At 45.1% G+C, this 13,061-nt stretch overlaps 1 protein-coding gene across 1 annotated transcript; it reads left to right on the top strand.

The window, feature by feature from the left end:
• The first annotated feature begins 2,526 nt into the window (after positions 1–2,526).
• On the top strand, positions 2,527–10,238 carry tmem38b (transmembrane protein 38B). The gene is made up of 6 exons (XM_056433040.1): positions 2,527–2,941; positions 7,051–7,207; positions 7,552–7,736; positions 7,841–7,928; positions 8,547–8,664; positions 9,343–10,238. The coding sequence occupies exons 1-6, from the start codon at positions 2,818–2,820 to the stop codon at positions 9,619–9,621; spliced, it is 951 nt and encodes a 316-aa protein (XP_056289015.1). The 5' UTR covers positions 2,527–2,817; the 3' UTR covers positions 9,622–10,238.
• The last annotated feature ends 2,823 nt before the right edge of the window (positions 10,239–13,061 follow it).

Here is a 13,061-nt window from a genome sequence, read left to right on the forward strand (position 1 = left end):
GACTCCGTCTCCCCCTCCACCCTGAAGCACTGTGCGGACCAGCTGTCTCCGGTGTTCACCGACATCTTCAACACCTCCCTGGAGACATGCCACGTTCCAGCCTGCTTCAAGGCCTCCACCATCATCCCCGTCCCCAAAAAACCCAAGATCACAGGACTCAATGACTACAGGCCCGTCGCCCTGACCTCTGTGGTCATGAAGTCCTTTGAACGCTTGGTCCTGTCACACCTCAAGACCATCACCGACCCACTCCTGGACCCCCTGCAGTTCGCCTACAGAGCCAACAGGTCTGCAGACGATGCAGTCAACATGGCCCTTCACTACATCCTCCAGCATCTGGACTCCCGAGGAACCTACGCCAGGATCCTGTTTGTGGACTTCAGCTCTGCCTTCAATTCCATCATCCCGTCCCTGTTGCAGGACAAGCTCTCCCAGCTGCACGTGCCCGACTCCACCTGCAGGTGGATCACAGACTTCCTGACCGACAGGAAGCAGCACGTGAGGCTGGGGAAACACGTCTCAGGCTCCCGGACCACCAGCACGGGTTCCCCAAGGCTGTGTTCTCTCCTCTGCTGTTCTCCCTGTACACCAACAGCTGCACCTCCAGTCACCAGTCCGTCAAGCTCCTAAAGTTCGCGGATGACACCACCCTCATTGGACTCATCTCTGGCGGGGACGAGACCGCCTACAGGTGGGAGACTGACCACCTGGTGACCTGGTGCAGCCAGAACAACCTGGAGCTCAACGCTCTGAAGACAGTGGAGATGGTTGTGGATTTCAGGAGGAATGCAGCCCCACCCGCCCTCTCATCCTGTGTGACTCCCCGTCGGCTGTGGAGTCCTACCGCTTCCTGGGCTCCATCATCTCCCAGGACCTCAAGTGGGAGCTGAACATCGGCTCCATCTCCAAGAAGGCCCAGCAGAGGATGTTCTTCCTGAGGCAGCTGAGGAAATTCAACCTGCCAGGGAAGATGATGGTACAGTTCTACACGGCCATCGTTGAGTCCATCATCTGCTCCTCCATCACCGTCTGGCACCCTGCAGCCACAGCCAAAGACAAGCGCAGGCTGCAGAGCATCATCCGCTCGGCCGAGAGGGTTATCGGCTGCAGTCTGCCTTCCCTCCAGGTCCTGTTCACTTCCAGGTCACTGAAGCGGGCCAGAAAGATTGTCGCCGACCCCTCCCACCCTGGACACTCCTGTTCGAGTCCCTCCTCGGGAGGAGGCTGCGTCCATCACGACCACGACCTCCCGCTACACCAATAGCTTTTTCCAGACGGCGGTCGGGCTCATCAATGGACCCCGGGACTGACTGACTGTCACCCCCAGGACTACCACCTCTTCTTCCACCTTCCTCTCTCCTCCTTCTTCCCGCTCCTTCCTCTTCCTCCTCCTCCCTCTTCCTCCCACTCCTCCTCCCTCCTTGCGTTGATTGTTGTTTGTCATGTCCAAATGTTGCACCTTCCACCAAAAAAAATTCCTCGTTTGTTTGTGAAAACATTCATTCTTTGGCAATAAACCTGTTTCTGATTCTGATTCTGATGTTTATTATTTGATTGTTTGCATTTAACTAATTATGTTGGTTACAACAGAATAAAAATATATATATTTCAGTTGCTACATGGTAACAAAAAGGCTTAAAAAAAAATCAAATGAGGATGGATATGTCAGTGTCTCAATATTAGCGAGTAGATCTACTGTTGGTTCACTTAACCACATTGTAACAGAAGAAGTATTATTAATAGATCTGATTCTACTTTAATTTGATTCTAAAAGTAAAAGAACAAAACTAATACCGAGACACTACCAGGTGTCATGCTAATGCTAGCCTTCATGCACAAAACAATGTTGTGGTAGGTACAAAATAAGAATATTTATCATAATCTATGAAATGTTTTCTTCATGAAAATACATAGGATTTTGAATGTACCATGAAAGTAGTGACTCTGACATGATCCGACCGACTTGACAAATATACAGTACCGGTAGTTCAAAATGGATTCCACCCTCTTTGACACATTTCCTCTGGCATGACACAATGACCAAACAATACAAAGAGAACTATTTACTTTGTCATACAGTCCATGCAAATACAATACAATTAATTCATAAGTTGGTTATAGCAGGCATTACCGTATCCATCCCTCAACATGCAAGCAAAAACAATGAACACATATAATACTTTTAATATCAATAGCATCATAGAGACCTCAGAGACCATCAACAATATAATTCCAATGTTAGCAACACATATCAAATATTTAGTATTGTATTCATGTCAAATGTCATTTCTACCTGTGGGCTATACATATTAAAGGTCTATTAAAGTGTATTGTGTACAGTGTACACAGTTAAACAAGTCAACATTGATCCCCGGTGTGTTTGTCTGTGACGTCAGTTCGCGAGCGTCCCGCACTGAGCCGCACTGCGACACGTGATTGGCTCGCCGGCGCTCCGGCTCCTCCAATCACAAAGCTGCGCTGGCTCCGCCTGCCACATCACTAGCATGGCGGAACACAGAGCAGGAATTCCGGCTATGCACCGCTGACAGCGTCGCTGATGGGGGTAACACCGCCGATGGCCACCCTCTGGCGTTGCAGATCGGTTGCGCGGCGACGCGCGGCGGTGAACTAACCGGCAGCGAGCAACTTGGTGACAGTGTCTCGGCAGACGCGCGCACAGCTGTTTGTGCCACCCTGCTGTCCCTGATGCTGCGAGTTGGACCGGTGCCTTTTTCTCTCCAATCGGAACTACTACACTATCGCTTCCTGTTGTTGAATAGTTAAAAACAAAAAAGAAAGTTAAAACAAAAAAAGATCATGGATTTGTTCGGGTTGCTGCATTTGGACGAGCTGTCCCACGGACTGGCAAACATGTCCATGTTTCCATTCTTTGACATGGCGCACTACATCGTGTCAATCCTGGCTCTGAGGGAGCAGCCAGGTGAGTGTGCGCGCGATCCCTGCCACGGCGCTTACACTTTTTAGAAAGTTGTTCCTGGTGAAACTTCAGTAATATGCCTAATGATGTCCTGGTGTCTCAGGGTCAAAACCAGAATGCCACCCAGCCACTGGGGATGTTATAAATAACAACACACTTGCATGTTGGATGTATAGGACGAATTTAAAATGAACACATCTAAATCTGTTTTTATTTGGGGAAATAATCTCGACCCCTCCTTACTTCTGCTGTGCCCTTTCTTGTCACAAGGACATTCATATTGTTACTCGTGTCTTGTTAGAGGCCACATTTAAAAGGTCATTTGTTTGTTTATTCACAGTTTTTTGTTCTATTATTTTGTCCACCCCATATATCACCACCCTGGGAAGGAGGGTAGGGTAGACAACATAATATTAATAATAAATAGCACTTCTTCAAATAATTAAATACACTTCAACAACTACTCTTTATAAAAGGTCACACCAACTGAATATTATATAGATCGATAGTTAATATATATATAGAAAATGTAATATTACATTTAACTTGAAAGCACAAACTGCTGCCGAGCAACAGTTGATTGTATCGGCTCAGACTAAAGGCAGGCCCTGGGCCCATGTGTTATGTCACCGAGATAATGTCTGCAGGGACAGGTGGACTTTAACTGCCCATGCGTGTCGACTTTCCACACACACACACACACACACAAGCTTACAAGAACATACACACACTATTGTAGTCCCGCCGCTGTGAATCCTTCGGTCTATTTTGGAACTTGCCTCCCAAAGCATCTGAGCTCCCGTGACCTTTTTAACCCGTTGTTTATCCATCTATCATCTGTAACCGAGAGACACGTGCACAGAGAGGGAACACCAGAGCAATCCTCCTAAGGAAGAGGATAGCGAGATAAAGTCAAAGAAACCAGAATAAAGATCAAAATGTTTATCATTTGGCGAGCAAGCGGAAGTTCTTATTTTTCCCAGAATGGAAAGGAATGCCTCGAACCACTCTCAGCCCCGTCCTTTCTTTCCCTCTCTCCTACTCGTTTACAGTCTGAGGATTTTTAAAAGCGCTCTCCAGGTCTCTGCACATGTTTATGACACTTTCACCACCGTTTTTTTCCTCAAGCAGATTCCTCCACATTGCTGCGAGTGGATTGTTTGGGACGCAGGGGGAAAGTCAATCAGCGGATGTCTCCTCAGGGCCAAAAATAACTGGGGATAAGCCACTTTGTTTCTTCTAGTTATCCAGTTTCAAGAGGGAGGAGGAGGAGGAGGAGGAGGAGGAGGAGGGTCTTATGTACGTGTGTTTCGGAGAGATGCTGTCCCGTCTATTGATCACTAAACTATTTTTAAGCTACAAGACTTGTCTTCTTCCTTTTGCGTCAATTTGTCAAAGATCTGGACTTGTACGCATGTGAATAAACTAATATGCACTAAATATCCTGACGTGAGATCCATTTGCTCACAGAAAAGACGAGAGGAATTGGAATAACGAATACCCAGCATGACATGTGGCAGCTGTGGTGTTCTTGACCTGTATTTTACTTGCAAATGTGGTTTCCATAAATGCAAACCTGGGAAAACCGGATCTTGAGCTGGAAAAGGCGTGATTGTAGTCCAGCAGGTCCGAGCAGTACACACGGCCTGATAAATTAAAGTAAACAAGGCATTATTTTTATGTCTACCACCTGGGGGCTCTCTGAAAAGCAACTGTTGCATATTCAAGAGTTGCTATATTGAAATTACACTTCATAAAGTGGCAAAAGTTCCCACGTGAAAGACAATTCATTTTGAAGTTTCCAGTCAGGATCACACACGGACTGCAGCTGCTTGTTTAGCTCTGGAACTAAAAGTGATGACACAGCGACCCTGTTTACTGTATATGTGATCTGAGTGCAACAACAATCAGACCAGAAGCACTGATACGGAGCATTTATATCTCATGTAGGCGGAGGCTCTCCCTCGAGGGAGGAATATGTCTGACGGAATCGTTCCTGTCTCACAGCTGGGGGTTTTCCTCCCTCCTCTTCTAACTGTGGCAGCGAGGTTTCTAAACCAGAAACGTTCATCGCGTCTGACTCGACACAGACAAAAGAGAAGGAACACAAAAGGAACGGTCTCGTTGTAAAACTGAAATAACTGTATCTGTGAACTCTGATGCTTCACTGTGCTTTTGATGCTGCAGTTGAATGTATACTTGGCCCTTTGAGCTGAGGCCACATGTACAGACTCAACACTTCTTTCTGGTATTTAGCATAGATTTTCAAACCGAGGGGCGCCCACCCACGGGGGCGTGGGGGAGTCTAAGAGGGTGACGGGAGCGTGTAAACTGAAAGAGACGGGTGCTCGACAAAACAACAGGAAGTTAGTAACTTCAGGCCCGCTCACCAACACCGTCAGTGGTTGGAGCTCCAGTGTCTGTGAAAAACAGCGGGTGGAGACTTTTTTGGTATAAAACTCTGAGCGCCCGATTGACACAATTTGCATGAGAACGTCCGAGTTGGAACTCCAATCGAAATAACCAGACATCATACACATATTATTTGTTCCGTGTGACGTACACTTTCCAAGGATTTAAATATTTAAGAGTAAATAAACAGTACAAAGAAATACACATTTAAATGAATTTTTAGCTCCTTACATCTCCAGAACTTTATTAGAATCGTCACGTTAACTTATGAGTTTTCCTCAGTACCAAACTCATCTTGTCATAGCTGTCCGTACATTCACGGTTACACTGCAAACAGGAACTACCAGCTAATTCAACATCATTAAAATAATGCTATTTGCCAAAATAAAAACAAATATAGACTCAAAACGTGAGGAAGTTGCAACAAACAGCAGACTTTCCCGGGCCCCGAGGGTGAGAAGCACCGCACTGAACAATCTGACTGAATATAAAGTAGTTGAAAAGCTATGACCAGCTACACACTGATGCAACAGCATAAACAATCTAATCTAATGTCGTATATGATAGTGTATGTCACAGGGCATGTGTTACGACAGAAATATGCTCTGTACTTTAAAGTCTACATTACATTGTTGTCAAGGTACTTTAAGTTAGTTTTACATTCTATTTTAACATCAAAACTGTTAAAAATAATATTATCGTTAAAACTTTGTACCCTTTTTTAAAGTGGTAAATTCAACTACTTCTCTATCGTCTCCATATACATTAAGTGGGAACAAAAGCAAAGGAGGAGGCAGATAGTTATACATCCTCCTGGTTTATCGATCTCTCTCCAGGAGTCTATAATCTGTCTGTAATCCTGAGATTACCAGTGTGTGTGTGTGTGTGACTCAGGGCGGGTGGTTCAAGGTCGCCTGAGCGTTACCCGTCTGGGGTCAAGTGAAACCAGGATATCCCAGTGTAGGTTGGCGCTATTCATTCTGGTAGAGTTAGTCAGTTTTCGATGGCATCGGTCCGTCTTTGCAAAGGTCACTGCATAAAGGATGTCCACATCGCAATCTTTGACTCAATAACAACATTCGTAAGATTGTTACACTCGGTAGTTCACGTGCTTTTAGGAGTTTCATAGAACTCGTGCTGCTGTAATTAGCGTGGAGGCGGTCTCGGTGGAAAGAGGAATACAGTGTCCTCTTCTGAAGGGAGGAGACACAGAGGGAGTGTTTATCTTTTATCTGCTGTGAACTGATACGGTTTCTAGGCTAAATGCCGCGCCTCTGGTCTGCACTTTGAACTCAGTCACGTGAGCGTGGCAGACCTCCCTCGAGTTGTTCCCTCTTCGCTAGTTAATACCGATACCGGGAGGATCACGTGTCACCCAGGGAACAGGAACTCCACTTCTTTGTCAAGCACTGGTGTGGAATCCACAAACGACCTGTTGGTCTCGACTACATGTTACTCGTATCCACACGGCTCGTCTCTTGGGCATTATTACTGTCATTATATGAATCCCTCCACTGTAATGAAGACTATATTTAACGCTTATCATGGGAAACATTCAACAACAACAACAACAGTGATTGCAGGGCTGTAACCGGGCATTTAAAGACCCTTATGTATTGGAAATACACCACGCACATGGGACTCTGAGAAATCCACGTGGCAGTGATGCTGCTGATGAGTTTCCGTGTGTTCTTGTGCAGGTGCTCTTGAGGTCTCGAGAGTCAGCCCCTTGGCCTGCTGGTTCAGCGCCATGCTCTTCTGCTTCGGGGGGGCCGTGCTGTCCGCCGTCATGCTGGCCGAGCCGGTTGTTGCACCTCTGTCCAACAGCACAGCTGTTCTGCTGGCTTCCATCACCTGGTAAATATCTTGACACTGAAAAGTAGAGTATGGAAATAGAGGAAAGAGCAAAGAGGCGGGGGAGCAGGACGTTGCAGGATTAGTGAAGAAATGAGCAACTACTTAATTTCTTGTGTGGAGGGGATTGCATGAAACAGAGAGGTGGTTGTCCTGTTCCCACCTCCTACATATGAAGCCGATGACGCCCTCTCATGGTGGCACATATTATTGCACCCTTCTCTCAAAAAATGCACAGCACCCTCTGCTGGTGAAGTCATGTACTCGACAGAAACTGACGTGATGGTGTCAACATGTTTATGTGTGTGTGTGTGTACTCTTTATTTGAGCCATATGTGCCTCTACAGGTACCTGGTGTTTTACTGCCCCATGGATCTGGTGTACAGCTGTGCTGCCCTGCTGCCTCTCAGGCTGGTGCTGTCGGGGATGAAGGAAGTGACCAGGACGTGGAAGGTGCTCGGGGGGGTCGCCCAGGCACACGGCAAATACAAAGACAGTCTGCTGGTCATGATTGCCATTGGGTGGGCTAAAGGTCGGCAGCCGACGGAGCATGCGGAAGGATTTTTAAATGGATTATTTAGATTAATATCAATCTGTATCGAGCACATGTTTGTTTTCTCTTCTTCCCCCCACTAGGTGCTGGAGGCGGTCTGATAAGTAACTTTGAGCAGCTTGTTCGAGGTGTTTGGAAACCAGAGACCAATGAGCTCCTAAAGATGTCTTAGTAAGTCTTGTGCAAGACTCCTAAATAAGGATTCATAAAGCTAATGTTTCAATGAAATCACGGAGTGCATTGGGTTGGATACCAAATGTAACGGAATAGTTTGACATTTCGGGAAATGAGCTTATTTACGAAATTACGAAAGATACAACATACACATTTCTTTTTACTTTTAGAGTATCTGATAAGCAAACAATATAAGCTTGATTTGCTCATGCTTGTATCTTTTTATATTAACCTTATCGACACACAGTGGTATCGATATTCTCATTTAACTCTCGGCAAGAAAGCGAAAAAGCCCATTTCTCCCATTTCTTACTATTCTGAACCAAACATGGAGACTCTTAACGCATCGGGGGGTATGCTACATGTATGTTTACAAATCACACCCAACATGCTCTCTTTGTGACCCGAAGGCATTAAAACATGATTCTATTTTATTCAAAAGGATGCCGAGTACATCTACGCCAAAGATGTGCGTCTCCAGTTTAGTTCATTTGTGGATAATAGTTGAAGAGCATGTGATGTCTTTCCAATGTGAGCAGACGGTGATCACCCAATTAATTATTCTGATCATATATTATATCATAACCAAATCCCTTTTCCTGCACGTCTGTGAAGCCCCACCAAGATCACCCTGATCGGAGCGGTGCTGTTTGCTCTGCAGCAGACCCACTACCTGCCTCTCAGGACGCACCACCTGATGCTCATCTACACCGTCTTCACCGTCGTCAACAAGGTCAGTCTGCGGCTCACACCGGAAACCGTGACCGTGGGAATAAACACCCGCGGTGGTAGTCGTACCGTTCGTTGTTTTTTTCATTTGATCTTAACTCCGGTATAGAAAATGTCGTGGCGCCGTGGATCCCTCCGTCTCTGTGGCGTCCCGTCTTCTAAATGACCTTTCTCGCCGGGCTTTGAAGTTCGAGCTGTGGTGACTCACATGAGCTCGGTATTACCCGCAGGGCTGGGGCTTTTGCGTCATTCTCATCAGCTTGCATCATCCTCCCCTCTCGTCTCTTCTTTCAGAAACGTGTGCTCTTGACTGAGACGCAGATAAATCCACCGTGTCTTCTTTCAACTCTCATTCTTTCTGCTCTCTCTGTCTCCGATCTGTCAAATCAACGCAGAGACATTACATCAGATTCAAAATCTCGCGTCCAAATCTCCCGTTTATTAGTTTGTGGTCCCGATGATGCAGATGTTTAAATCTCATCCCCTAATTGCATACAAAGTAGGCCGACATCACATTGGCTATTGACACACAAGTCATGTGATCTATTGTTAATTTGATTCTCACTTCTACGGTGAAGGAGTGTGAGACACTTCCACAGTTTGGAAAGTATTACATTGTAAACTCAATAAGACATTATCTTGATTTTCTTGACACATTTTGTCTTCTTTTTTTTTTTTCCAGTCACGGATGATCCTGACCGGCTCCACCGGCTCACCGTTCGCCGTCATCGAGTTGGCCATCTACAAGACCCTCTTCACTGGCCACGCCCCTTGCGCCGCCCTCACCGGCGAGGTAGAGAAAGCGTGTCTCGATCGCGATGCGACAAACGGAACGGCCTCCCCGGCCGGAACCAAAGAGAAAAACACCCCGGTGCCTCCTGTCAAGGGAGGAAGGGGATCGCTCAAAGCCAAAGAGGAGTCGGAGGACGGCGACACAACTAACTGCAAGAAGATCAACTAGTCAGCCTTCGCCCCAAAGCGCCTTTTCACCTCCACGCAGGCTTGTCCAGTCATTTCTGATTCAGTCACGTCAGACCTCGTGTTTATTTCTTTTCTCAAGACGTGTGTTCTTGTTCCGTCGAAACAATATTTATCTACTTCATTACTGAGAATGCAATCTGACTGCTGAAATCTAATTTTATTAAGAGCTCCAATCTGGCTGCACCTTATTGTGGGATACTCACCCCGTCCTTAAAGTGCTGTGTGCTGTTGGAAGTGAACATCCTATATCCTCGGGCTGATTGCACACTTTAGTACGTCGTTTAGCTTAATTTTCATAATTATTTATGAGTGTTGATCATTTTGTGCTTGGGTTTTGGGAACAGTGCTGTGCACCTGCTGATCTATGAATGTCTATGGATCTTTTTTTTCTGCTTCATGTAAATGCTGTATTTCATACTCTGAAATGGTTAGAAAGATATTTTAAAAAAGATTATATTCTATAACACTCAGATGTTTTATTCTATTCTAAACAATTGCACTCTTGAATGAACATTTAAAAATGGAAGACAATCTGTATTGTTGTCGAATGCTTTGAATTACACTTAAAAAAGCATGAAAATAAACGGGTTAAATACACTCTAAAATTGGTTTTATGATTTCTAGTCTCTCCGCTGTATCAGACAGATTCATCCCGTTCAGTGACCATGAACTCAATAATGCTTCACTCTAAAACTCACTTTAAAACTCATTAGTCACAGAAAAAAAAGGAAGTCTCTGAAAGCCGCTTATTAATATAGAATCAAACAGCATGTGGCTTTCTTAGCACATTAGTTCATAGTAGAATGTGTAAAATGTTAACGGGTACCTTAATTAGCTGCTGGTGAGTTGATAAACAGCAGCGCAGCGTCCAGAAGTAACCTCCTCCGTCGGCTGAAACATTGCATCAGTGTAACATCAGCACCTGATTGATACCGCAGCCTCTTTAAAAAGCTGCTCCAGAGAGATCCCCCCAAATCCCCCTCAATTCTCATCGATGTAACCTCAGACTGCAGAAACCCCCCCGTGTGAATACAAATTAAGAGCAGATGAGGAAGGGGGGGGGGTTGGGAGGGCGGGGGATTGAAGAGATAAGAGAAGACGATCAAAAGCAGAGAAGATGTACCTGCCTTTCATACGTCTCAGGTCCACAGATGTCAGACGTGTGCATGTCAGAAACAGGCTTGCATCTTGATTTGCTGTCTGTGTGTGTGTGTGTACGCACGTGTGTGTGTGTACGCACGTGTGCGTGTGCACATGTGCGTTGATCTTCCTGACTAATGGCAAACTATGTGACCTGGAAAACTAAAAGACGCGTTAATAAGCCGTTGTTTTGCTCCCGTGATAAAAAAGCAGGTGACATGACGACGGCTCAGAGCCTGAAAGTTCAGACATTTCTCTTAATGAGGTCCAGACCTGGGTGACCCCCACGGCAATTACTCACTGAACTGAGCAGCCCCCCCACCTCCTCCGTCGAGGTCCTGCCTGTTTCACCTCCACCTCGCCTGCTCTATGGCACATCTCTTCAGCCTCTTTTATATCCCCAGACATCCATGTTTTTCAGCTGTCACAAGATAATAACACAAATAATACATGCACAGATACACATTATACAAACATAATATATGCACACATACACATTATACACACACAATATATGCACACATACACATTATACACACACAATATATGCACACATACACATTATACACACAATATATGCACACATACACATTATACACACACAATATATGCACACACACATTATACACACACAATATATGCACACATACACATTATACACACAATATATGCACACATACACATTATACACACACAATATATGCACACATACATATTATACACACACAATATATGCACACACATTATACACACACAATATATGCACACATACACATTATACACACACAATATATGCACACATACACATTATACACACAATATATGCACACACATTATACACACAAAATATATGCACACATACACATTATACACACACAATATATGCACACATACACATTATACATACACAATATATGCACACATACACATTATACACACACAATATACACACACAATATATGCACTCATACATATTATACACAAATAATACATGCACACATACACATTATACACACAATATATGCACACATACATATTATACACACACAATATATGTGTGCAATCTGTACATATAGACATCCCTGCCCTAAAACCAGTGATATGACGGGATAACCGAATACACAGCTTATATCACATGCTTTTCATTCCATAATGTTGCTTTATCATACTTTCTGAACCTCCAGTCTCAACTCAAACACACACAATAGGTTTTAAACTCCATAAATGAAGCTAATCACAGGATAGAGCCCCTGTGGTTCAGTGGTGCAGGATATGTGATGACCACTTGGTGGCGTTCGGAGGCATCATCTCTGATGGCTTGATGCGTGGGAACTGACAGGCTGGCCAGCAGCTGCAGGCAAGAAGGGATGTGGACAGGAGGGGACCCTCTTCGGGGAGCCAATGGTAGCTGCCTACATGTGTGTGATGGGGTTTAGCTATGCTTGTGAGGATCGACTATAGGCAGGTCACTATTCTTGTGGGGACATTCGAGCTTGTGAGAGCATTATGGATGGACCAAAAACATTTAAAATGACCTTGTCTTGAAGGTGAAATGGGATTTTTTTTAAAGCAGCTTTTTGGAGACTCTATTGTGTGAATTAAATAGCCAACTTGCATGCAGATACGTGTGCTGCTTCAGTTCCTCAATGTGGTGCGTGTGACACGAAGAGTGGCAACAAAGACTGAGACCATCCAAAAAACACAAAGAGCCTTGAGGCTCACACACCTACAAACCCGAGTGCGCCCACACACACACACACACACACACACACACACACACACACACACACACACACACACACACACACACACACACACACACACACACACACACACACTCCTTCACCAAATCCTTACAGCCAACCAGTAAGACCAAGGCCCTTTGTTTCCCTCCATTTCTCAAAAGAATCCAACATGACCCTTCATGGCACCAAAGTTCATCATCAGCCAATGTTTGTCCACATTTATATAGTTGTTGTTTAACCTTTAAAATAATGACCTGGAAATCTATTTAAAATGAGCCTTTTTTTGTTGCTTAATTCCAGCCAGTATGAGTCACCTCATCAACATTTTGCCCCACCAGACCTCCGATCGCACCATCGGAATAACCGTGAAAGTGTTACACTGACGGCAATCTTCTGGCTTGTGGCTGTGCACCTGCTCCAACTCAGTCTAAGCGTGATGTCTCCGACCGGACGTTGTTTGGCCTCTCACCACACGGAGCTCTATTGGGACCATGTGCTCCCTCTGAGATACTGCCTGCCATGGATGATTTCACTG

Source organism: Pseudoliparis swirei, chromosome 15 (genome assembly GCF_029220125.1).
Source record: "Pseudoliparis swirei isolate HS2019 ecotype Mariana Trench chromosome 15, NWPU_hadal_v1, whole genome shotgun sequence".
NCBI lineage: Eukaryota > Metazoa > Chordata > Actinopteri > Perciformes > Liparidae > Pseudoliparis > Pseudoliparis swirei.